The 27304-nt window shown below is 47.0% G+C and overlaps 1 protein-coding gene across 2 annotated transcripts in view; it reads left to right on the top strand.

The window, feature by feature from the left end:
- The window catches only part of LOC8052780 (leucine-rich repeat, immunoglobulin-like domain and transmembrane domain-containing protein 3), a 298248-nt gene extending 275631 nt beyond the window's left edge, over nucleotides 1-22617 (top strand). For both annotated transcript variants that reach the window (XM_042289824.1, XM_042289825.1), the window contains 2 exons: nucleotides 19112-20121; nucleotides 21058-22617. In XM_042289824.1, coding sequence (XP_042145758.1) covers nucleotides 19175-20121; nucleotides 21058-21865 — 1755 coding nt within the window. In that variant the 5' untranslated portion in view covers nucleotides 19112-19174 and the 3' untranslated portion in view covers nucleotides 21866-22617. The remainder of the gene's footprint in view (nucleotides 1-19111; nucleotides 20122-21057) is intronic.
- The last annotated feature ends 4687 nt before the right edge of the window (nucleotides 22618-27304 follow it).

Genomic DNA, 27304 nt, shown 5'->3' with positions numbered 1-27304 from the left:
AAGGTAATTATGCTCAGTTTCTGCATAAACACAATGAGTCTTGAAATATGTCAATTATGGATACCTGTAACGTCAGGAGAGTAAAACGTGTTCATTCGTATTTAGGAAAGTAACGCAAAAAGTTGCATGCGCTACATACTACCTGTAACGATAACGGTAAGGCATTCCTTTTATTTTGATGTAACCTAGGCGGGTAACGCGTTTCTTCTATTTGCAGCTATTGAGCAACCCTTTTCGTTACTTTTTTGGTAACGCCTACAACAATGGTTCTTGACCACGAGAAAAGTTGTCTCCAGGATTCTGAGGGCGAATTAAGCTTCTTCAATAGATCGAATATTGCAAAAAAAAAAAAAAAAAAAAAAAAAACGCTGAAATTAGAAATAATTTCGATCGTTTTTACGTGGCACATTTGCAGCACTCCTAATATGCACTGATAGCTTAAGAAACGGTTGGAGTGGCGAGCTCCTTTAGTCACATTATTGCTCGGCACCCAATGAGATGGCGTCATGAGCCGACACGGACAGCGTTGAACGAATCGCGAAGCCAAAGGCGGGAACACAATAGGGTACGCCCTACGTTCCTTAATTGACGGTGATTTTTAAAATAGCCTAAACGAAAGGCCTAATAAAGTAACTGTGTGTTTCGTAAGACAGAGGGAAGTTATTCCGCGCCGGTGACCGTCGGATGCCTCCGCTGTAGGCGACAAAGAGTGCCAGTACAGTATCTCTGATATCCTGGAATCTTTCATGTGCATCCCGCATTATCCCTGAGTCGCACTAGAGCGGCAAACAGAAACGAACCGATACCGACTAGCCTCAGGCACTTGCAGCAAGCACGCGAAGGTATCTTTTGGCAGGCTCGCAATGACTCGTCATTATCGCGCAATTACCGAGAGACCGAAAACCTGTGAAAGGTACATTTGCGTGCATTCTGCGAGTGCTTGAGGCTTGTGGGTGTCGGCTGTTTCTGTTTGTTGCTTCAGTGGAACTCGGGCATTAGTGATATGTGACCGTACGCCGGTACGATGCTCACCCAGATTAAAACAGCCAAGGATGAGGATTAAACCAAGCATTCCTGGTAGCGCTGACACACACTGCCTCCAACCCGCTCTTGCTTTTGCGTAAGCAATACTCAAGAATGTAGCGCACGCTTAAAGGCGCCTGTTCGGACCGATTTCAGCTGCGCGTTCCGTAAGCGTTGCAGGAGAATTTTTTATACGCACTTGTTGACTTAATTCAGCGAGCTTCCAACGACGGCAGGTCCCCCGAAAGAAATGCATAAAATGTCCCCAATGTTCAAATTCATTCGAGCCGAATTTGTCAGGTCACCCGAAACTTCTGCGCGGTAAGGATGCTAGGAGCACGAGTACGAGTGTGTAGTGGAATATTACCGCAGTGGGTCCGTAAATCCTGGTATGGGTGCGGCACTTTTATCGGCGCTATCGCGGGAAGAAATGCATGACCTAGAGGCGTCCAATAAAGCAGACAACTACTTCGTCAATTTTTTTTGTACAGTCGTCTGTCCGTCGGTAGCGAACTATGCGATGAGTAATCCCTAGGGACGAGAAGATAGCAGCGCTCACGCGCACTGCGGTTAGGAGGGGGAGGGGGGTGAGCATTTTCACTGTGCACTCCTGCAGCTGCGCGGCGATCTGGATAGAATGTGGCAGATCCCAGAAAGAATTGCCAAGCTGGACTCGACGTAACTTAACGTAACACTGAACTCCGCGTGCACCAAGGTTGCCAAAGCTGCAGGTCGATGTTCACGCCATCTTAAAACTGGTGTGCCATCTGGGACCGAGATCTCTAGAGAACTTTCCACAGGAGAACCCCAAAGCCCGCAAGACCGCAACGCGAAATCCCCAGCGTTGCCTGCGCACGCAACACGCTAACATGGCTGTTGAATTCTGCATGTGCGCACTCACGAACAGCAATTTCCTTACGTATATAAGCAGAGTTTTTCATTAAAGGATGATATACACATTAGCGTTGAGATCGACCGACTGCGAGGGTTGCTATACTTCTTCGTGAACGCAAAGCTTTCAGGTACTATCTAAACCTCTCCGCTACATAGTCGATAGCAGACAAATAGCGAATCTATTGTTCGTCACTGATTCTCTCCAATAAATACGAAGATTCGAAATATCGCAGCCCACGCTTGTAAAAAAAAAAAAAAAGGAACAAAACATCTGAAACAAATTTATCACGCATAATTTTTTTTTTTTTTGCAGTTAAAGCGTAAAGGAGTCGGCCCCATCGCGGTCTCCAGGTGTGGGGGTTTGAAAAACCGATTGTATCGAGTAGGGGAAGGGAAAAGGGGCGGGGACAAATAGCCGGCAGCTTTTCTCGACGCCTGGAACGCGGCCGCGTTCCAACGAGATGCCTGCGCGTTCGATTTCCGATTGCCGTCGTCCTATCCACCGATCCGAACTCGAATGCCGCTCCAAACTCTAGTGTCGCTGCGGGGAGGTTAACGATCGTTTGCGCAGGTCGCTCTGAAGCCGCTTCTTCCGATGGCGGCGTGTACACACAGTGCGCTGCTGGTGAGTGGCGTCATACGCACTGTGACACTTGCTGAGTTCGACTGAATTTGTAATGCTGTATGATCCTCATATCTTAATGGAGAGCGCTTACCGTCCTAGCCAAAGTAAAGAAAATGGCCTTAAATATCTTCGGGGGATGGTGAGCGATGTAAACATCAAAGCAATGTCGTAAAACAAAACCCCCTGAGAAAGTACCGTGTTTTCGATTCATAGGGCAAATTATGACTAAAAAAACACTTTTTTTTTCCTTGGATTGTTCTCACCCCCTGGTACATATTCCCCATTATAAACCAGTGTCCAAGATCATAGCCCCCCCCCCCCCCCCCCAACGATAAAAATAGCAAATCCTAGTCTCAAACTCAGGCTCTTGCGGAGAGACGGGCCGCGCACAAAACAAGTTGTTTGCTTTTTACGGCATTCTTTGCATTGGTGTTGTTCTCGGACCTTCGTGACTATACATTTCTGTCCTTTTTACACTACGATACGTGCGAAGATTAAAAAAAGAAAGAATGTTCTCCAAAAGGCGCAGCCCCCCCGCCCCCTCCCTTACCGTGTCATGTCGTCAGCATAAACAAACATGGCGGCTCGTATGGAACAGAGCAGACGTTGGTCCATAGTCTTCGCTTCAGACGAAATGCGGCCGCAGCCGACGATATACTGTCTGATCAAGCCAATCACGCAGTGTCAAAAGTGCATCGTCACGGTGGTAATTTCCTTGTTGCGTTTACTACGACAGATCAAAACCAATCACACACAGTGCACGCGTCGCGGACCTGGGTTTGTTTCTGTGCGTGATTGATTTAGCGGATTGTGTAAAGCCCAAAAAGTAGGGGTAAGTGTATAGTGGTTCGAGTGGATTAGGGCTGTTCATTTGTAACCTACACAGTGCAAAGGAGAGTCACAATACCCGGATTTATTAAGTGTTTATGATACGGGTGACACTAAGCTATTCGATTCGATTCGATCCGCTATTCGCACACCCCTACCTAAAAAAGAGAACGAGCGCCTTAACGAGGCACTTTTGGCGGTAATAGATTGGCTCCATTGTGTCGTAGCGTGGGCTTCAATCGGACTTTAAGCGAAGCGGTGTATAGCTGTTTATTTCACCGATGGCTTACTCGCGTTAGTAATGACACGGACCTATGTCCACGAGAAACAACACTCTGTGCTGACCAATAAAGTAGGGAAAGGTAAAATCTACTTTTCACAGTTCTTACTGTTTCTTTTTTCTAATTTGAATTTAGTTTAAGAAAAACAAAACAAAACAAAAATAATCGTGAACTCTCTTCCTTATTTCGGAGGCACCACGAACGAGGTTAAAAAACGAATTACGTAGCAACAAACGTGAAGATTAAGAGCCCTATCTGCCCCGTCATCCTTAAGGGGCCATCCAACAACTTTTTGTACTTCCAGTAAAAACTGCTCAGAAATATTCCGTGACATTTATAACCCACAAAACACGCGTTAGGTTAGGTTTGTCCTCCACGCTTTAACAAAATTGCAGAGAAAAAAAAACGAAAAAGAAAACGAGCAGCGTTTACTTTCTAAACTGGCAGCCAGAACAAGCGGCCTCGAGATCTGGAGCCAGTTATGTCAATTATCTGTCGCCTATGTTTAAAGGCATTCAATGAGTTGCATACGTGATTATGGTTCGGCTTTTTCCGTCACCGCAGCCAATGAGAAGGAGCCATCAACCTAATGCATGTCGAGGCATTCGAATTGACACGAGCCCAAATCGAATGCTCACAAACTGCCCGTGTCCACTGTATAAGCCGCAATCGAATACTGTCGCCGCGGGAATCGCAAAGCTTGATGACAAAATCGTGGGGTTCGCATTGTTGAGAACGCCAACAACCTTTTACGAGAGGCTTGATGACGATGGGACAATACAATACTCAACTCTCTGACTTCGATGCGGTGGCGATGCTGTAGGCACTGCGCATGCGCAGATCCTTCGCCGCGCGCGCAGTGCCCTCACTCGGTGGGCAAACGTGGGTTTGTTTCTTAACAGTGTGTTGGTCGATAACACTATACACAGCTAAAGTACTTATCAAAGACTACAAAAGAAAGCCATCGAGGTTTTGCTGTAATGCCAAGAAAACTGCGATTACGTTTTTCTTTTTTCTTTTTGTAGTGAGTCATCCCTACATTAGCTATTTCAATAAGTTGTACAACACAGCTATCAAGACGCTCGTGAAAGTTGCCACCGTCGGTTCAACGTCAGTGTTCTGTACATCTAACCGAAGTTTAGGGGTGTCATATATCTGACAAGGAGTGTAAAAGCTACACCTTTTTTTTTAGAGTGTTCCTACGCAATATGGCTGTACGTCCTCTTTAAAGCGGGTGTGGGGGGAGGGGGGGGAGGAACCGAGACTCTACGCTTTCAGTGCGTAACTTGTTGCTCGCGGCCCCATCTAAAGGATCGCGACCGGTTGTCGCGAAAATGAAAACAAATCCATACACTTTCGAAATTTTTCACGCGTACATTATCATTGTGACGAACTGGTGAATTATATACGAGTGTTTTCACGCCGGGTGCGCAACCTCGGGAGGTCAGAAACTTCATTCGATGCCAGATTGGGCCGATGAGAAGAGGACGACCCCCGCTCGAGCCACGAACCCTCTTGGCCGGCAGGTTCGAGCCCTGGGCGACTTCGAGCGGGTCCGGACGTCGATTTCCATCGATCGCGTCTTCGGCGTTCCTGGCTCTGCTCGGTTTTGGAGCCTTCGAGTTTAGGTACGACGGCCATTTTGAGAAGCCATTGTTTCGTGTTTGTTGTCGTTGGGCTGTAGATGCGAATGCGGGTGTCATGGCTACTTTTTTGTTTGCTTTGTTCCCATTGCTTTTAGGTTGTCACACTGTTGAGATCTCCTGAGTTGGCCTTTACCGCCTAGAGGACAAAGCCTAGAGGACAAGAAGCTTGACGCCAGCACGCAGAAACGCCTCTACGGACGCGTGTGTCGCTTTGTGGCGATTCTGGTTGCCGCTTGTTGCGGGTCCTCTGGCAATGACGTCAGGCGCAGGCCCTTTCTTCTGGGTGGTGTTGGCTCGCCCGTTTCTTCTTTGTCTTTTGAGCTGTTAGAAAGGAGTTCTTTCGTCTATATTGTGCTTGACAAAGTACCTTTGGAGCTCCATTTTGTGTCTACTGCTACGCTCGCATTGGATATGAAACGAAGTATAACTTGTACTTATTTTATTGCAAAAAAGGAGATGATTCGCGGGCCATTTTTACAAAAAGCTAGGTCATAGGAAACTTTTATATATATTTTGAGTTTTAATGCAAATACGACAAGCGACGTGTGTGGCTTCTTTGAGCCATTTATTTTTTATTTGTGACACGTTTTCTTGGGTTTAATATTTGCACAGAAAGGTTTTGGAAATTCGATGATATCTGTATTGAGCCGATGTTTCACACCGCATCTTTAAACATTTTATACGGAAGTGTGAGAACGTGTTCACACAAAGAAACATCGTCGTTATTCGGCATACACTGTGGATATTTATTAATGAAGTAGCGACAAAAAAAACGAACGGACCACCAGGTCCGAGCGTACAGACCTCGTCTGTGCGTGTGAGGCTTCAACCGACCGCGGTAAAGAGAATGGAGGCACCAAGGGCATCGCGTCAATAATCGGGGAGGACCAAATCGAGTTAGGGGCTCACGCAATCGATGCTCGGTTGCAGGCAGTCGTTAATGAACGTCTCCCCTTTTTTTTCGGCCTGGACGCACGTAGTAGAGCGATACAGAGAGAGGGAGAAAAGAGAGAGTTAGGGTTAGCACGTAGTTGGCCAGTTAGCCGCGGTACGCCGCCGAGGGACGCCGGCGAGAAACAAGCTGGCTCGTTTACCGACAGGCCTCATCATTTGCCCGGCGTATTTGCACTTCCCGCCAGCACGCGAAAAGATTGCCACAGTTGGCGGCGCCGCTCGCGCAATGAGCATTTACCAACGTCCGGTGGTGTCTAGCGGTCGGTGTTGGGGGTGTTACGCCATGTTGTGGACGTCGGATTGCGGGAATGTGCGCGAGTGTCTAAGCCCGTGCGGTGGTCGCTCGGTGTTAATGAGTTTAATGAATGCTTTTGAGTAGAGTCACTCTATGTTTTGCGGAGTGCCCGGTAATATAACGGAAACGGTTGCCGCAATTTTGAGCTTGGAGCGAGCCGGGAGCTTCCAGAGTTAGGACATCTGCGCGGTATTACTTTCAAACAATCCTTTGTGAGCCGCGGGAGGGGATAGTTTTATAAGAACGCGCGAGGAAGGCAATAAAGTCTAGATTTTTATACAAAAGAAAGAGAGAAAATGATTGGTGGTGGTGAGCGCGTACATGTTGCGACCGTTGTAGGGGCGACATCAACCTCAAAACAGTGTGCTTCTTTTTCTTTCTTTTTTATTAATAAATTATTAAGTTACAGTCACACTACTCATGCAACTTACAAAAGGCATGATCTTCGCTGAAAATATGATACAATAAAGAACCTTTTGCTAATGAGCATCTTTGTATGCGTAAAGCCTCTCCCCTTGCTTGCATTTCACTGTCGCCATTCTTGAAAGACACCGACCCGCACGGCCAACGTGGTCAGCATCACCTGTGCGCGTATTTCGTCTTTATTGTTTGACGACTGTTTTTTCGAGCATCGGAAGTACCAGATATAAAAAGCACTGAAAATCGATACAAGGGCACGATGCCAGCAGGGACGTTAGATGGTTTTAGGGAACCGTCTTTGCATAAACGATACGAGACGATAGGTGCTCCGATATGGACTGCGCATGCCCGAGGTCACTGCTCCCTTACTGTAGTCCAGTTTCCGAACCGCAAGCTGCGGTCGCGTGGTAAAATCGACTGACATCAGAACCGCCTCGACTGGTTTTTAGGACGGCGGTTTCGCTGTGGGAAGAAGCATGCTGAAGCTTTAAACGTGAATAAAACCACTCGTGGTTGTGTCTGGACAAAACGTCATGGTGGCGGTGAGAGAGTCAAGCCGAAATCACGACAAATAAACAGAAAACAAACGAAATGCAAACAAGATACCAACGCTTTTTTAGAATCAGATTGTTCGTTTGTCTTAGTTTGTGGGAATGTTTTCATGAAGATGCCGACGACACTGGTTCAAACTTCGTATGGGCTATGTCGGCTTGCTGGAAGCGAAGTTCGCGTAGTACATCCAATTCATCCATCAACGGAAAATCGAACGATTCTAGTCTAGCCGTCAACGGTCTCCTCCTTTTTGAAATAGCCAAGTCAATCAAAATGAATTTTTCTAAGTTTTACTCGCCAAATAAAGCACATTCGAACCCATTGCCAAAAAAGTTATAGCGCCATGATTGCTGCGAAGATCGTCTGCTTCTTTAGCAGACGAAATGTTCAGTCACATAGGGACGCCGCCGCCCCATTTAGCGCTCCCATTCAGACAAAACGAGACAAAATATGACTAAACAAAACTGAAGGAAATGTTTTTCCTTCAGTTTTGTAAAATTACCAAACACTCCTTCCCCCATTAAACATTTACCCTCTTCACCCATTTTACGAAGCCACAGCACATTTCCGTTGAAAGGGAGCGCTATCTGCACCGATCGTCTGCAAACGCGGTTCTCTAAAAGCCGTTTTGGGGAAAACAATCGGTTCGAGGTCCCGATCCGGGATACCGGTCCACGAACCGCGTTTCATTCCGGTTCCCTAAAACTCTCTAGTTTTAAGGAACCGTTTTTGCATGTCCAATATCGTACGATGGGCCCTCCGAGACGTACTGCACAAGTGCGACTCTTCTGCTGAAGCGAATGCACAGTTCGTACCGTAGGGCCCGTCGTGCCGTATAGGATCTACAAAAACGGTTTCCTAAAATTCTCTAGTTTCTGCAAACTGTGTTTTGTATGATATACCTGCAGTGTGCCCGAAGCTTAAGTCTCTCATTGTCCCACGCCAGACAGACTCACTGTCTGAGACCAACGTCACGTGTCGACGGCCACCCAATCGAAGCGAATCGAAGTGCGCTCTCTTCTTTTGTGGCCCTTTTTCTTCGCTTCCAGCCTCTCCATTGCGCTGCGAAGCAATCGTACTTGTGTGCCTGCCGCTGTTGTTAGTCGTCGCCGGCCGAGTGAAAGTTCGCTCAAGCGGAGCAGAAGTGGGGGGTCGTTGGAAGTGGGGTTGGGAGGTAGGGAACATAAAAGAATCGTTCGTGGCGAAGCAGAGCTTTCGCTATAGTGGAGGCGGCCGAAGGAGGCGGGGGTCTGTCGTCGCCCGTTCGAGTGCTTTGCGCTTGGCTGACCAGGCAGTCTGAGTTTAATGCACTTGCCTAGTCTGGGAGGAGCGACGGCTCGCCGACAGCTCCAACTTATTAGGCTCTCCTCCTCCCCTACCTCCTACTTTCCCTTTTGCTCCCTTCGCGTTTGATTCTCGTTCGGCGCTGTTACGCGGTGGTGGCTATGGCACTTGGTTCGGCTGAGGTTTTGGAACCGTAAATGTCGTATTCTTCCTTTATATATATAGTTATAATTCTTCGGCAGTCCAATATCCCCTTCTTTTATTTTGGCAGCTTATACAAATAAAAATAAAAAGATCGAAGAAAAAAGAGGTGGCGGATTGAACCTTGATATCAGATCCCACTTGACAGATGATTGTAAGTAGGAGCTTCGGGTGTCAGACGGTGATGGCGCACTTACTTCTGAGGAGGGTCAACTATTCGCGTTGAGAAGCTCCCTAGGAACGCTTCTGTCTTCCTCCCAGTGGGTAGTCCCCGTGCTACCCCCGCAGTTTTGTATTAATTATTATAGTGCACAGAAGCTTGGCATTGCACATGCTTGCACCAGCAGAGGAAGTTGAAGTATCCTCACTCTGGGTTGTTGAAAAAAACTCCACCTGGCGGCGATACCCAAACTTCTCGCCGCGAATGGACGATTTTTCGGCGATTGCGCCGGTGTCCATCTGCGAGAAAAGAAGATAAAGAGAGAAAGATTGTTTGTGACTTTTGGAAGAAACACAATTAATACGATTGTACCGAAATCATGTAACGGTGCCCTGTTCCTCAATGTAACTCTACCTAGAACGAGGATTCTCTTTGACCTGTCGGCTCTTCGAGTCGAGTCACTGTAACATCTATAGTCCCTGACAAGATGACAAGCGGCAGGGAGGTCCTTCAACAGTTCGACTCCAGCTCGACCTTCCTACCCTCGATAAAGCTTCGGCGTCTCGTCAGCGTCTAGCGTTCACGCGTAGCTAAAGCACCGCGAAAGTCGACTAGCGGCTGTTGGAGGTCGGGCATTTGAAAGAGACGCCCTGCCTTTCCAGGGCTGGGCAGAGATACTCCGAACACGAATTCGGCATATCAATACCGAGATACATGTATTTTAAGGCTAAGATGGAGAGGCCAAGATGTATTTATCATTTATATAACGAACAGCCACCGAAAAACTTCTGCAAAAAAGGCGAGTAAGTATTCCGGAATATAGATAGAGATACAAAAAGGAACACACATTTTCCCCCGAAACAGGGTAGGTTCTGACGATGCAGTTTGTCACCACTGCAAATGTTAGTGTTTGCATTCCTTCCTTTGAGTCAGTTCATGCACATCGTCTTGCCTAGAACTCTTCATCTATTGATAGCTGCAATCTCAAATGCTTCTAAAAAACAATTGTTGTCTATAGTAAACCGACTACTTGGCGTGCTTGAAAAAAAAAATGTATGCTCGGAATGAACCCTATTTAGTCGTGAAGAGTGAGCCAGGACAGGGAGATAGGACCACGAAGAGAAACCTAGTTTGCACGGGACCTGGAGAGGTTCCGTGCACATAAGCCCTTACTAAAGTTGTTTACTGTTCATGGCAGATTTTTTCCTCCTCTCCCATTCGCCTCTTTGACAGCATTCGCTTTGCCAAAGCGGAAGGATAGACGTCTTTTTGGGAGGAGCATGTATCCTGCTATCTTTACAAATGACGTTCATCAAACCATTTTTTTTTTGTGGGGGGGGGGGGGGGGGGGGGAGGGGGGCGGTTTTTTTTTTATATTGTGACTGTGATATAAAATGTAACCAGGTTCTTTTCTTTAGAGCGGGCTATGCGCCGGGTCTCTATAACAAATTCTGCGGCCGCTTGCACCATGAAGGTTGTTTTCAGTTAATCTTAAAAAAAGCGAGAGTCCATTTTTGACAAAAAATAGAACAGATACCGGAGATTGGAAGAGTATCGCGATACAAGCGATACATCGCAAATATATTACAAACGCTTTTGTTGAGTATGTCTCGATGCAGAGATATCTATACTCGAAAGTATCTCTAAGATACCATCGCGCTATATTTGTATCGTGACACTGCCCTGCCCTTCAGTGACTATAGTGACACGAGTGCCTTCTTAAACGCCCGCTTTTGCTGAGTGATGAAATCTCCGTTCACTTTACTGTTCAAGAATAATAAAGTTTGTGTGTGCTTATACCGTCGGAAATCAGTCAGCTCCAAGGGGCGTCTTGTGTCTCAGCCATAGATGCAAATTTAGCCAGTGCAGTGCAACAGCTTGTCTGGTTTATTTAACGTGCATCACACAGTAGTGATACACAACCCCATGCCACTACCACGTTTGTCCAGATCGGAACCGGCAGGAGTTGGGATTGAACCCAGGATTCTTGGGTTCTGCGGCGCGAGCTTTCGCTCTATGTGCTCTGAGCTAATCTGCGCTAGCCCACACGGCCGCCGATCCCCCCACTACCCAATAAGTCTTTTTTTTGTTTGTTTTTTTACGATAAATATCAAGCAATCCGGCTTCTCTCGGCGTAGAGGGCTGGCTGTACCCAGTGCCTTTACAGCGGAGCTGTTAAGGACTAGATTCCCCAGAACCGTGTCCCCCACAAAAAAAAAATAAGAAAAATAAAATGAGGACATTAATCTCTGGACACCTACCGCTACCTATGAGCGACGGCGTCAAGCCACGTATCTAGTTGCCGCCGTCACTCATAGATGGCGGCAGCCTTTCCACTCTGGCTTGCCCACTCGCCCGGCCATTACTTTCCATCGTACAGCTCCGCTGGTCTTCCTTCTTCACCAGAATGGAAACGCTGAAAGTTTTTGCCAGTTTACTGCTTCAAGTTAATTCATGGTTGCTTCAGTAAGGAGCGTCGAGCTCAATACGACAAGAGACGTTTTTATTTTACTCTGATCCTGACCTTCGCCAAAGCACAAGTGTCGTAAGGTGTAATTACCCCATGGGGATTATTTTGCTTCTAGTAGTGTTGAGTACCATTAGGAGCTGCTTATTTTTCAAGCTCGTTTCTTTGACCGGTTATTCGGCGGAATATTGTCTTATGCCATTTCGTGTATCCTTGTTTTTATAATTAAGCATCCTAGTTAAGTTCTACTAAAGGAATTAAGCCAACTTAAAATCAAGCTGCATTTACACGTGATCTTTTGAAACAAGCTGCGCAAAAAGCGACCTATTGTCTGGCAAAAGCAGCAGATCTGGCCTTGTATGTAACGGTGGTGGTAGGCCATTGCTACTACACTATCGACCTAATCACGCATGCGTTTTTATGGAAGCCAATCTATGCACCATATTGCATCACCAAAGTGGCGCTAATTTCTAATACCCGTGCCACACGGGCAACTCGAATGTCATTTACAACGAATCACATTTGTGTGGCCGGCGAATCAGCTCGCAATCTGTCGCGCGTGGAATGCGCTGTGCACGGAGTGTCGCGCGCTGATTGGCCGTCCGCTCAAATGTCATTCGTTGTAAATGGCATTTGAGTTGCCCGTGTGGCACTGGTATAACCTTCTGAAGAAAAAAAATTATATCCTTATCTTGCGGTTAATGTCTCGAGCTTAAGAACGTGCAGCAGAAAGACACGTGGGTCTTTCTCCTTCTAATCAAGAATCCTTGCTTGATATTAATTATTTAGGCTCAAGCTAGCGGGCGATGTCACTTCTCGCTTAATGTAGCACCTGCGCGAACGTTTCTCGTGACGCTCTCTTGTAAGGTCACACTCTTCTCCTGAAAACCCGCTTTGTAACGTGTTTTTTTTTTGTATAAAACAACAACAACAACAACAACAAAAACAGGGTAGCTAACAGTCTAACTTGGAACCTCGCCCAAATCGTAACAGTCCACGTAATGGCGGCGTTCGGAATCCAATTAACTCGGGCTCACGAAAACCTACCGTCGGTGTCAGCCACCGACGACCGACTCTATAGGAGAGCCGACGCGATTCCTTTTCTCCAACGCGGAGAGCAAGTTCGTCTGCTTCCTGCGCAAGGCTTGCTGTGACGTCAGAACGACGCCGAGTTCTGATTGGCTTTGACTGGAAGGAGAGTGGGTAGACCCCAATGCCAGGTGCCTCGAAGTTTATCCAATATTATATTCAATCAGCTAATAAGAGCTCGGCGTTCCGACATCTTAGCAACCCCTGCGCAAGAAGCAGGCAAACTTATAGTCACCGACAACTTTCGAAACGCAGAGTATGGCGAGTTCCAAGCAGCTTATTGTCGCTGCACAGTCGATAGGACTACGTTCCATTAGTCAATAAAAATGCCGAATAACGAATCATAAAACAAGAAACGCGAACATAAGCAGTCACGGGTTTCTTAAGCTGTCAGAGTAGGTCAGCCCTTTTGTTCCTCGAAAATCCGGAGGTTTGTTGTCGAGCGCTCTCTAGAACGCGGTTTCTCCGGGCAGCTTCGCAGTCCGAGCGATGTCTACCGAGGAGAGAAGGGGAACCCGGCGGATCGTGCCTGGCTTGCTTCGCAGCCGGCCGTACGCGCTAACAATATTTATGAGTGTCAAAGGGAGCATTGTTGGGGGGGACACTGCCACCCCCGGCGGTGCTCCCATCGATCACAGCTCTCTTCGTCGTTCCGCGTCCTTCCCTTTAGTTCTCCCACTCTCCTTCGGCCCCTCAAGACAGGCCATCTTAACTTGGGTCTAAGCGAAGGTCGGAAACCGCTCACGCGTACAGACCGCTGTCGGGAGTATTCAGTTGCGGCCATAGTTTTGTCGTATGCGGTTAAGCGCATGCTGAGCCTTTCGCATCGTCGAACCTCTCGTTCATGGCAGACAATAGATGGTTTTATCCGCAGCTGCTGCTGATAACTTGCGAATACTTTCTCTATACTTCGTTTCAGCTTCGGTCCGAGCGCGGCCGATGTTATGAGCCGAGGGGCCAATCAAACAGCGAAAGAGGCACAACGTCATGGCGTGCTCTCTGCAGTTGATAGGACCAGCCGGGATTCGCCGTCTCTCTGTGCGCGTTCTTCTGCCGGCTAGTCCTATCAAGAACAGAGAGCACGCCATGACGTTGCGCTTTTGGCGCTGTTTGATTGGCCCTTCGGATCATAACATCGGCCACGCTCGGACCGAAGCTGAAACGAAATATAGAAGATGTCATTCGAAAGTATAAAGACGAATGAACCGTAATTAATCGAATGGAACGAGGGTTGCGAAACCGCCGAGAGACAAAATACTTGGCGGAGCCGGGGAATGAACATTGGGTCTCCCTTTTTTTCCGGTCGGTTATGCTAACCCCTACGCCACTCATACCCGACCGGATATTGTGGCACCAGCAGTTAGGATCCCGGCTCCACCAAAGATGTTGTCTTTTGGCGGCTTCTTAACCTTAGTCATGATGTTGAAACCCTGAGTCTGGGAAGCAAACTTAAAGATAAATAAGAAGGGACAGAAGTACGGCGACAGGCAAACGTCTCAAGCGTAACCTTTTTCCCATTCCATCGAGTGCAGTTCATTTATCTGCGTAGTTTCGAATATTCTCTCTTTGAGGAACGCGTAAGTTGATGAAAAGTGTACCATCCTACAGGATGCATTCAGATGACGTCATGAGCACGAGCGGTGAGCAAAGCAACTTATCGTCTGCCATCAACAACCCTTCTCAGTGTGCGAAAAAATCCTGGCTCGGGACCGGTCGTCATGTGACGTGGTCACGGGACTTAGGATCACCATGCTATGTGATATCACGTGATATCGTGATGTCACATTGCCTGACGCCACGTGGCGTCCAGGCCTACTTAGCGGGGAAACTAATAAACAAAATGCTCTTCACTTTCGCAACGACTGTTTCATGTATTCTGAACAAGTTTAAACAATCCTTTCTTAAGTATTGCATTGCACGCATTGTTTGACTTTAGCGATGGTAATTTGTTATTTTTGCTGTCATCGTGTTCTTTCCAAAAGAAAAAAAAAGCACAAAACTTTACTCCATTATCCTTTTCCAAATCCGCACGACCCTAGAAAGGCCACGGCTTACCAGCCCCACCGCGCGCCGTTGTTCTCGCTTATGACCCCACCGTTTTACTGCCTAGATTCAAAAACCCTTATCTCGCCCAATTTGGGGACATGCCGCCGGCTCCTGCCCCCTCCCCCCCCCCCCCCCCCCCCTTTCCCGTGGTCCTCACGCAGGGTGTGAGACTTTCGAAGCCACAGGGACAAGTCGGGGGGGAGAGAGAAGAGAGGAGAGGAGAGGAGAGGTGGTTCGCGGTGTCGCCATTCTCCCGCTTAATTACAGTGTTCGTCAGGAGACTGTCCTTATCGGCAGAGTCGTGGGGGTAGTGGAGGGGGAGGGGGGGGAGGAAGGGGTGGGCGGATGGTTTGGGGCTGCGCCTCGGTGGGCAGCCAGTTCGGTGGTCGACCACGGCTTCCCCCGCTTCTTCGACGGCATCGGACCCTAAAGTCACTCCAGCCTCGCGCTCGATGAGTTTCGTTATGCCAAGGGGCGTTTCCGATAGCTTCGCTTTACCCGGTGCTTAGCCGAATGAACGCGAGCCTCGAGTTTCCGTGTGTGTGTGCGCGTGTGTGCATGTAAATATGTATACGTGTGCGAGCGTGAGTGTGCGTTTGTGTTTGCTTGTGTGTGTATCAGTGCGTGCGTCTGTCTGTGCGTGTGTGTGTGCGCGCGCGTGTGTATGTGTGTTGTGCGTTATGCGATCCGGTTGTCCGCCAGCGCGTCTACCATCGTCACCGCAGTTAATTTGAGGCGTGGGTTCGGTTGGTGGTTTGAGGGGGACGGACGGCCGTGTTGGGAGACCGCGAGGGGATGCCGTTCAAAGCTGACTTTAATGCGGAAGTTGGGGGACTTCCGCTCTAGTTATTGTAAGGGTTTGCGACGATGATTATTCCCGTGAACGAGACTGTCAATTAGGACTATGATCTGATGGGTCAAAACAACTTCAAAAACTGCACAGAAAAAAAAGTGCGCCACTCAACTTTTGATGTGCGGAGGTCCACTTCGCATTAAGCGGAGTTTTATTTTTTGTGCGTTAATTTTAAACTAAAGAGTGCTGATGAATGATCTTCTCTTTCTGTGATGACATAAGTAAAGTTGGTTCCTACTACGTGACCCAGTGACCCAGTTTTTCCCAGGCAAATGGGCTTGCAGCCTGCGTTTCATGCTCTCATGTTTTAAGTAACTATAGTTGGTGACACTCTAAGAGACACAGGGCGTGACTTATTATTCTAAAGCTCCTTGCTTTGTTCTTGGGCGTTTTTGTAAAGGAATAACGTAATGTCATTGGCTGCTGAGCAGTAATGAGATGCTCTGGACTTTGCGTTTCTTGAATTGTCAATGATGCATATTTTTACTAGTTCTTAACCCTCCGTTGTGATTAAAGGAATGAGAAGAAAAAAAGCTCGCGGTACGCCTAAGCATTTCCTATGAGTCGTGAATTCGAAAGCATGGAAGCCGCTCGTCCGCTGCCTTTTTCGTCAGCTGCGTACTTTTCGTCGCCGGTCAGCGCGCGTGCCCACCTTGGCGCGCTGATGGACAAGCAGCGCGATGGGGTGAACGGTCGTGAAAACTGACGTGCGCAGCGGCTAATGGGAGTCCTGTCGACGCGCGACAGCCAATGAAACTGAAGGAAACTAGGTGCCGTTTTCACGCTTCAAACTGATGACGTCAGCTCGCTCCATGGGACATTCAATACTTTGGCATTAAAATGAGACCACTGAGTGCGGTAATGTACAGTTGACTATTTATGTGTTTCAACAAGTAGTTGCCTAACTTACCAGACCAAGTATACTCCCAAGATCGATGGCAGAGACCGAGGTGCAACTAAGTAAAGAAACAGGCCATCTCAAAGTTTTCAGTGTTGAACATCTTTTTTGTTTTCTATGCTTTTTTGTTTAACTTGCCCTGTGCATTCATTATCATTATTATCAAAATTCATTATTGAGAGATGAAACTATAGCTCCGGTAAATCCTGCTATTCTGCCAGAACTGTATGACTATTGCTGCGGTCGATAGCGGAAACATAACCCATTCTAAACGAGCGTTCACACGTAATCGCCACATTGTTGTTAACACTTAGAGACTACAAAACAGGAGATTATTCACAAATTGATACCGAGTTTGAGCTATTAATTGATAAATGTATGCCTTCTTTTTAACGCAATTTAGAATGTAATCGGAATTTATTCAGAAAAAAGTCATGTCGTTAATTTATAAATATATACCACTTCGTATCATCTCCAATAAACAACGTTCACGTTGGTTCAGTACCGCCCGAGATGAATTGCCAAAACACACACACACACACACACAAAACGACTATTTCGTTTGGTGAAACGCACAGAATCCTATTCGTTGGTGCGTACATTAAGACAGTCCGTGGGCTTATCGCACCTCTATCAAAGAGGCGAAGCCCACTTTCCTTAACAATAGCTTCGCCTTGATTCTTTCTTGAAATCCTAGCAGTTTTGGAAGATGATAAAACCTACACTTAAAAACGCTATATCTAATTTAAATTCGAATATGTATGTCATCCACACTGAAGAATGTTGCTCAGTGTTAAACGACGTCTTTTCGAAATAATTTTTTGATCCTTCTTCTAGCATTGTGACTCAAGTATCTTCTCGCCATTTTTCCCACCGGACCGGATTGTTATTCATTCTGTAGAAATTATGCATCTAATTCAGAATCTGAAACTTTTTCTTTCTTGTGGCGCTGATGGAATTAATTCGAATATCTTAAAAACACGGAGGTTTACTCGTCTATATCTTTGTCGCAAACATTTAGGCAGTCTATCCATTGTTCTCTGGTACCGCATGATTCGATCGTGGGTAAGGTGGTTCCTCTGCATAAATCTGGTCAGTCGAACTCATTTTAAGTCCATTTCATCACGGTTTTCGTAAACATTACTCCTGTGCATCGCAACTACTCTGTTTTGCTCATAACATAACCTCAGGCCTAGATTATGAATCATCATTTCACTGCGTTTTCCTCGACTTCGCTAAAGCTTTTGATAAGGTACCCCATCATTTATTAGATCCTAAAATCAGTACCTTTAAATATTGGCCCTAATATTCTAAAATGGCTCGAATGCTTTTTACCAAACAGCACCCAATTTGTAACGGCAAACATCTGTAGCTCATCTTTTTCTGTCGTAAAATCTGGCGTCGCTCAAGGTTATGTTTTGGGTCTCTTATTTTTTTTAAATATATATTAATTATCTTCCCGACAGCATTCACTGTTCGATAAAGTTGTTTGCTGATGACTGTGTTCTTTAACGTGAAATGATCAACCAATCTGATAATTATATCCTTTAATCTGACCTTGACAACATTGCTAATTGGCGTAACAAGTGGCTGATATCCTTAAACATAAGCAAATGCAGCAGCCTGAATACCTCACTCTTCTCTAATTCCTCTCGAACCTGCAACTACAAAATTAATGGCACCTCATGGGAGCATGTCACATCCTAAGAGTTCTCAGGTGTTCACATTACTAATAACTTATAATGGCATACCCACATTAACTACGCCATTAACAATGCAAATCGCACCCTCGGCTACTTGCGCCGTAATTTTGCCCAAGTCCGCTCCTCTCTCAAGCTACTCCTATTACGGACACTCATCCGCCCAAAGCTAGAATACGCGTCAAGTATATGGGACCCTGCTCTACGTACTCTCATTGATGGAATCGAATCTGCCCAGAATCGATCAGCGCTCTTTATTTTATCTATTTTCGTCTTGATAGCGTTCGGTTAATGAAATCTAATCTCGCACTTCTTGATCTGTTCATTCGAAGAAAAATTTCGCCGGCTCTCGTTCTTTCATAAAATTTTGTTTTATAACCCTTCTTTGAAACAGGGACTTATTTTGCACTCTCATACCTCTCGTCCCGCATGAATCACCAGTTCAAAGTTGACATTCCTTCATGCAGCAGAATTACGTTTTTTGATCCTTTCATCCCCAAGACCAGCTCAAACTGAACCAGCTTACCCCTTCCATCGCCTTCGTTAAAGATTCGTCATTATTTACTTTTTACTTTTTTTTGTATTGTTTTTTTTGTCTTATTTTTGAGCCTTGATTATGACACCCCCTTATGTAAGAGGCCCTTAAGGTAATACAAATGAAATTAAATCATTTAAATCCGCCATAAGCAAATATTTTTTTCGAATCCTGCGCTTGTTTAATGTTTGTATTTTTACTGCAGATTGTACCACTGTTGATGTATTTACTCAATGTACCCATCACCTCTGTAATGCCTAATTGGACATGAGGGTATTCAAAATAAATAAATAAAAGACCGGTGCTTATAACCAAATTGTGCTGACAGCAGTATTTTCTTGTAATTCTTGATACTCGCAGGCCGGCCGTCGTGATGTCCGCAACCGTCCCGGAGAGGACAGGCCACACGTGACGTTTTTGAGGATGACTCCCCAGTGGTGGTTCTTCCTCTGCTGCCTGCTGCAGGCAACTGAGGTCCCATCGTCGTCTGCTCTTGAGTCGACTTCGAGCTCCGGGTCGTCTCCATCCTCTTCTTCCTCCGCTCCGTCCAGCTCAGGACATTGCCCCAACGCCTGCTCGTGCAAGTGGAAGAATGGCAAGCACACTGCCGAGTGCATGAGCCAGGGACTGTTCTCTGTGCCGGCGGGGCTCCCACCAGGACTGCAGGTCATACACCTGGAGAGAAACAACTTCCACTCGCTTCCCGGACGGACGTTCCAGGAGCGCGGTCTGGTGAACCTCCAGCGCGTGTTTCTCGCGCAGTGTCGACTCGGGCGCGTCGCCAGCGACGCGTTCCAGCAGCTCACCAACCTCGTAGAACTCGACCTGAGTTGGAACCTGCTCACGGCGGTGCCGAGTTCGGCCCTCGTGAGCGTGCCGCACTTGCGTCGTCTCCAGCTCAGCGGGAACCCTATCGCCCAGCTGGAGAACGGCAGCTTCACCGGTCTGAGCCATCTGAACTACCTCCACCTTTCCCGGTGCCAGCTGAGGTCCGTGGACCTGGGAGCCCTGGATGGCCTTCCGGCCCTCGAGTTCCTCCTTCTCGATGGAAACCGGCTCGCCACGCTTCCCGCACAGGCGGTCTCCGTGTTGCCAAGGCTGTCTACCCTCTACCTTCATGGGAACCAGTGGCAGTGCGACTGTCGCCTCAGCAGTCTTCGGCGGTGGATGAACGCTCGGAACATTCCGCTCAGCGTGCCACCAAAGTGTGCCGGGCCGCCGAGGCTCGAGTCAGCGTCCTGGGATGCGTTGTCATTGGACCAGTTCGCGTGTCCGCCGCAGGTGCACGCGGACTCGCTGGTTAGTGTCCAAGAGGGCAGGAATGCCACGCTCGTCTGCAGGGTCAGGGCAGATCCGCCGGCAAACATCAGGTGAGTTTTTCGCGTGGCGTTCTTATGTACACGTGCTTTGCTGACTCTACACTCTTAAATATATATATGTGAGTTCATTGTTTTTTGCAGAACACACATGCCGCTAATGACGTCGTTCAATAGAATGGTGCCCGCAAATTAAAAGCTTATATATGACTACAATTGAAAATGTGGTGGCCGCAAGGATTATGAGAATTATGCTTTACTTGCTCTCTGTATACGTGCGTATACATTGCACTATTAAAAAAATACTTATATTCTGAACCTTTCCATTCGCTGGGATCTTTGTATCCTTTGCTGTGATTGGCTGTCCCCGCTCTCTACCCCAAAATTAACTTGCATATGTTTCTCAGCGTCTTCTATGTACCCCAGAGGTAAGATTGAAACTGGGTATATTAAAGGAACATAAAAAATGGGGATCTAAGAGTTCTGCTCTGATAGGCGAGACAACGGCAATATGACAAAATTCCACGAGTTCTGCATTAAGCAACAATGAACACAATGCAGTCACCATATCATAACACTCCTTTTCAGTTCCTATTCTTTGTTCTTGTCATAATAGTTTCACACTTCTGTGTTCTTACAACAAGATGAGCTAGCGGTATGTCCTTTCACAAGCGTATTCACGAGGGTAACTAGACCGAGTTAATTAAAGTCTTAATATGATGTTTCTGAGGGCCCAGAGCCAACAGGGAATTTTTCTTGTGTAAGACAATATGCCGCTGCGAAAATACTAGTTTTAGCATGATGTTCGGTGTTATAATATAAGCAGGACACAGATGCGCCTTTCGCTAACCTCATGAGTTAGGACGACATAATTACGACCACGCTTGGCGTATTAACGAAACATACGTGGAGTTACATTTATCCGACCGCGCTATGACACCCAACACAAACAAAGCATAATGATCTCCCAAATATACGTACTTTATGCAGGTGGGAAGCGGCGGACTGGGGCTACGGCGCCATGAACAGCACTGGCGGTGACAGCGGTCCAGAACTCGACACCACTCGCTTCCAGATTCAACGCGAACAAAGCGGCCCTTTCCAACTTAGCTGGCTGTCGGTGTTCAGGGTCGGACCCGAAGACAACGGTGTCTACGTCTGCATCGCCGAGAACCGTGCGGGGCTCCGGGTGGCCAACACGACCCTGACGGTGGTCCAGGCACTTCCGATGACCCAGGGACTCTCGCGAACCCACAAGGTCGCCATCATCCTGGCGAGTTTCCTGATCCTGGTCGTCCTGGCCATGGTACTCTGCTTCTTTGTGGCCAGACAACGAGCACTGGTGGCGTCCCGCTCAAAGTTCCCCGGTATGATCAAGCAACTTGCGCGTAAAGCAGACCTGGTCGAAGTGACGACGCCATGCGGCACCAAAGCGGCTCAGCTAGCCGCTCTGCAGCGGTCGCCTCAGGACGAGCAGGGTCCTGGTTCGGAGCAGACTGCTCCCGATCTGGTCAGCGGGAAGGGCGCGGGGGATCAACTCTACGTCAGACCTGACGTCTACGGTCCGATGGGCAACGGGTACGCTAACCCTGCCGATCCATGCTACGGCCAGTACGGACTTTGTGAGCCTGGTGCCGCGTTCCCTCCAGAAGCGGCTGGCCCTTGGAGACCTACCGAACCAGTGTGTTGGAAGAGGGCACCGCCAGTAGCGCCCCCCTGCCTACCGGCGGGGACGGAAGCCCGCTACTCTCCGGACGAAGGTTACGCTGAAGGAAATTACGAAGGGACCGAAGTCTGAACAACCGTTGTTTCCTTTCTTTTGTGGTTTTGGAGGCCAGTCAGGAACAACCGTGAACAGTGACCAATTCGATGCTTCTAAAAGGGGCTTGAGAAACGGCTGTTATATTCCTAAAAATAATCTTGAGAGCAGTCCAGGCTCGTCTAGCGAAGAGCCTGTCATGGTGTCAGCTGGCAGTGTTCCGGACATTTCAAATGAGTCTTGAGGAGGACCTTCGAGGTCCTGTCTAAGTTTCCTTGGCGTGGTGAGTTGTAGGTGTATCAGAGTGTATCACGACGTCCCTTAAGAAAAATGGTCGTCGCAGTTTCGACAACGACTGTCTATTTTGTACCCGGCTGGAACGTGTGACTGCAGCGTTCTTAAAGGAGTAGATGGGGCGCGAGAGACTGTGTTTGAGTGCACGGCTTGCAAGCATAGTTCGACGTTCGACGACGGCTGAGATGGGCTTACGCCGAACTCCCGAGGCTATGTGTCGTGTTTGGAATGACCTGTGGTGCGTGGTGATAGCTCTGTCTGTGAAACAGACACCGGTGAAAGTGAGAACCCGCGAGAAAAAGAAAGTGAGTAGATCCTGACCCAGTGCGGCGTGATAAAAGACCTCACAAGATATTTGACTGTCCCCGCCTCTGATGTGCAGATACTTGCTGCCCTTATATATACACCCATGTACATATTTATTACCAAATGTGTGTCGTGGCAGCGAGAATCCTGCAGCCACGCAGTCGACGCCAATAAAGATGTTGTACCAGATCTTTCCTCGTCGCTTATCGTCTTTGGTCTGCCGCCAACAGCAAAAGGTCAGCAAAAAAAAAAAAAAAAAGAATGTGTGGTGATAAGCTTTGCACATGCGTGGTCTCATTTAAGAGTTTTTAATAAAAGTCTTTGTTGCAAACCGTGGCAGCTTATGAAACGCAGGAATTGGATTCTATATTAATGTTTTCAATCCGGATCGGCTGTTTGACGTCCTTATTGGCTGATGCTGCAGTCTCAATTGCTACAGAGATTTAAGAAGGTGCACAGGATCGCCCCTGCTCTTCTTAAAATATTAGCCCTTACAAAAAAAATATGTATGAACACTCCGAGGACGTTCTATAAAACAGCGTGCTTAGGAAGAACTTTAGGAATCTATAGGTAGACCACGACTACTGTTACCTTCCTGAAGTCATCATATGGCCGCCCTATTGAATATTGGCCAACAGACGGTTTATGGACGTCCTATTCAGGCGACGATGTAAGGACATCCTATATCCTCTCTATACTAAGACAGCCTATAGAGCCCATACGGACTCTATAGGTTGTCTACACAGGATTCGTATGGTGTCTGTAGTGTGCTTCCAGAGAACCCATACAAGATCTACGGAGAGTACCCACGGGGCCCGGAGGGAAGCCATACGAGTCTACACGAGGTCTTTATGGGGACTGCAGAGAGGCCATACAGCGTCTGCACGGAGTCCCTATGAAGTCCGCATAGAAGCCACTGTGTCTACAGGGGTATAGCTACGGGGTCCTCAGAGATTAACGTCACAAAAACAACTCAGTTGGGAAACTGCCATAGAGCCTTCTCTGAAAAAGTGGTTTTGATCCGTGCTGTATAACCGAACTAATAGCCATCTCAACGTCGCCATTTCTACCGCAGGAACCACTCGAGGAACTGCACGGTTGCTTGTATTGGTTCGGGAGTATCACATTCGATAGCGCGTCCGCTACGACTCTTCTATTTTGGATTTAATCGGCTATTTGGGCGCCGAAACATATACGGTGGAAAAGTTTTCAGGAATGACATCCTCCTACTTCCAAGTGGACGCGCCGCGAATTACTACCGAAGTAAAGACGCGCCCAGGTCAAGACGCGCTATCTAAAATGACCGATGAGACATGGTTGTACAAAAACAATATTAATTATGCCGCACAATCTTCTAAACTAAATATTTCAGAAAACATCACGCGACAGTCGTTTTGTACTAATCTCCGATAAATGTTCCTACAAACAGAACTTTTTCCAATCGTTTTTACGCAAATACATGCTTTCTAAATCTCATGGTGACCACAGTAAAGAAAAAAGGTTGAGCCGCCATCTTGGCACCTCCAGCCTGGGAGTGTCAGCCCTCTGGGAACATTCAGTCACTCTAGCATTAGTCATACAAGGACCTTTCATGTTTCATGTCGTCGCTATCGGGCGGCTCTTCAATCGTATTCAGAATAAGATAACAACAGGTAAGAATTATTTCGGTACATACTGAACGCTACATCCCCCGAATTGAATATGCACTGAAATCGGACATGTCCCTATAGATATCAATATAAAACATATCGATGCCTGGCGCTTAATTAAAAACTGTTTAACTCGGACATTTCCCTACACCTAAAGAAAACATGTACTCGGCATCACTTTATTAATCTACCAACCTATAGGTTGGTAGATTAGAGAGGAAATAGGATGTCCACAGACTCACCAGTGCCATAGCATGGCCAAGGAATAAAAAAAAGTTTCTGTATTGGGAGAACCCTATATCGTTGTTACGGCCGTTCTATGGCAAACCAGCGCTCCATAAACGGTCCATGAACTGTTTTCAGGAATTCATAGAATGGACATAGGGGTAATAGAATGGCACAAGTATGAATATAGGACGTTCATACCTGTTTTTGTTAAGACGTGACTGTAACCCGTGTGTTTGTGTGTGTTAAGGCTAATTCCGATGTAATTGACAAGAAGGTTTTTGCGGAAAACCTCCAGGGATAAATCATATCGGAAAAGTTCAAACAAACAAAGGGATTGTTAGAACAACGGATTAAGTATGTGGAGAGATTGAATTCTAATAATTAACTGCCATGGAAGAGGAATATGGCATGGTGCCGTGGACAATCAGCAGTCATGCAATCCATTCGTCGGTGCCATCAAAACCCGTGGATACATGGGGCGTGTTTCCGTCAACAGGCCTAGTTTTTACATCGAATATTTTTGAAAATTGTTTCTAACTTCTGCACAAGATAACGGTAGGGCTAGGAAACTAACATGTGATCCAAACTGCTAGGTGTACTTTTAGCCAGAGACAAAGCGTTCCGGCCAGAATAAAGCAAAAAGCGCAACGCGAGGGTTAGTGCCCTTTCGGTCAACAGAAGTATGAGTACATCTATACAACCATGTATTTGATGACATCTTAGCAGCAGCGACGTGGTTGTGGCCTTCACTTAGGTTCACGCAGAAATTGTAAGCACATGTCACGCGCCCCTGCTTTGGTCTACGCGCGTGCGCAATACCAAGAGCTATCTCTTGATCTCCCCTTTCCCACTTGCACCCCATCAGTTGGTGACCTGTGTAGACCGTTTTCGTGGGAGGGGTGCTACGAATACATGTGAAGTAGTTGGGCTAGGCGACAAAGAATAAAAAAAAGAAAAACAGTTTCAACCAACTTTTAACAAGAAAAGCCGGTGCTAAAATAGAACTAGCAGTTCTTACCACTTGACTCCTGACGTCTCGCAAACGGCTGAAAGAAGTAATTTCGTATTTTGCCCCAACCCATGTGTGTCGAAATGAAACAAATGGAGGCCAAATCAAAAACGAACGGTTTATAAGCCAAAGAGCTGCTTATAAACAAGTTGGCGTTTGCTGACACCAGCCTTGAACACTACGCGTGCGCAGAGGACAGATTCCCATGAGGTAAATTGTCTGCACAGGCGCGGCGTCGACAGCAACTTCACCACTGCGGCATGACGTCAGAGCCTTGATAGAGGAAAGATCATTCTGGTAAACGCGGAGAGCATCGAATCTGTTATGCAATGCATTACACTTATGCTTGGTTAGGGAATGCCCTGGGTGGTTTCGGATATGTGAACGCGCGATAGACTCGTGTACTTCCAAGGTTTATGAGAATAACGAAGACAAGCTTACTTGTCTTCAGCAATCGTGAAGCAGTTAAACCATATGGAGCTACACTTCGTTCGAGATATTCAAACATCGTTTATTTACATCATGAACGACGGGGGTACCGATGAAAAAAAAAAACTCTTTTATTCAGCTTGACGATTCCCTGGGGTGATTTTGGGTAGACCACGTCCACATTTTGTACGACATTGAAAGCGGTGATTCCTAATTTTTTGCAACTTCAGGACTGACTCATTCGAGTGCGAAAGAGTTTAGCTACCTTGACGATCCCCAGGAAATACGTCTCAATGTTTTAGAACTTCGCTTCCATAGAGGCGGCGTTTATTCGTTTTGGCGGTGGTAAAGAGGCTTTTCTCTTTGGCTAGTCTGGTACTGAGACCTAATTGTCGGTATCTTGAAGTTACCTTCCTTGAAAAGCTACCTATTCTCGAGTAAATTTAGTTCACTTCCAAAGTTTGCAAACTCGTTTTCTGATCAGCTAAATATGTGCGTTGTTTGAGAGTTCGAGTGTTCCTATTTCGTGCCATATTGGATGCATGCGATGCATATGACGTTGTTTGAACTGCACTCCATCTTAAAATGCATTTGCTGAGCATGGCCTCGCTCGAAAGAAAAAGTACTTAAAGAGTAACTGCAAAGGAAAAACAGTTCTTTTTAAACAGCCTAATTGGGACAAGCATGTCACAAAAGGAATCTTCCGCGGAAACAATTTTTTTTAGAAATATTTACGCCATAGGACGTAATTTAGTCGGAGTCACAATCTCTCGTCATTTGAAACTCCCGCTCTTTCGACCTGCGCGGAGGAGAAGTACGCCCCGCCCAACGAGGTAGAGGGGCTTAGAGTGATAAACCGGAAGTTCCGAAGTGGCACCCCCCGGTTGCCGCCCTGTTTTACGCAAATGTGACCACTCGTCACGTGACCTCACAAGAGCCGTGACGTCGCAGGTAAGATGGCAGCGCCCAGAGCTGGCGGATGCGAGTTTGTTCGGTGCGCGGCAGCCGTGATGTGCAGCGGCTTTCCGACGATTTCGGGCTTTTTCGTGCTCGCTGACGCAGGTATATGTGAAAATATGAAGGAATGAGACTTTGTACCCTTTGTGCGCAAGATCGCTCTGGATCATATGGATATTAACACCTGTGAGACAGCATCAGCCGTATCGCCGTACCGGTGCTCGGATTCCGGGATGTGTTCGAGGATCGACAGAACTTTGAGTGCTTTTAGCATGAAATTTTTGCGTTCTCTTAGCTTTGTTTGAACATTGAAACGGCTATGAATCGACGCGAAAGGTATACGTCGCGTTAGGGCCTAGGAGAAGTTGTTTCAGGCCTGCGTCACCGAATAACCTTAGCAACTTTTAGCGAGGAAGCTCCTGCGCCCTTTGTGCTAATCGGCGATTCTACATTCGATCGCCTTTCTTCCTTTTTTGGTGAGTGCGAAGTGCACACTTATTTTCAGCTACGAGGATTACGTTTTATTGAGTGTGGGGATGAATAAATCGTTGCAGGCACCTGCTTCAAAGCTATTCGACTTGCAATAACAACAACTGTTTTGGTGTA

This window comes from Ixodes scapularis, unplaced genomic scaffold (assembly GCF_016920785.2).
Source record: "Ixodes scapularis isolate PalLabHiFi unplaced genomic scaffold, ASM1692078v2 PGA_scaffold13__105_contigs__length_92229423, whole genome shotgun sequence".
NCBI classification, from domain to species: Eukaryota; Metazoa; Arthropoda; class Arachnida; order Ixodida; family Ixodidae; genus Ixodes; species Ixodes scapularis.
The sequence above is the reverse complement of the archived record's forward strand: the minus strand, read 5'-3'. Positions and strand labels throughout refer to the sequence as shown.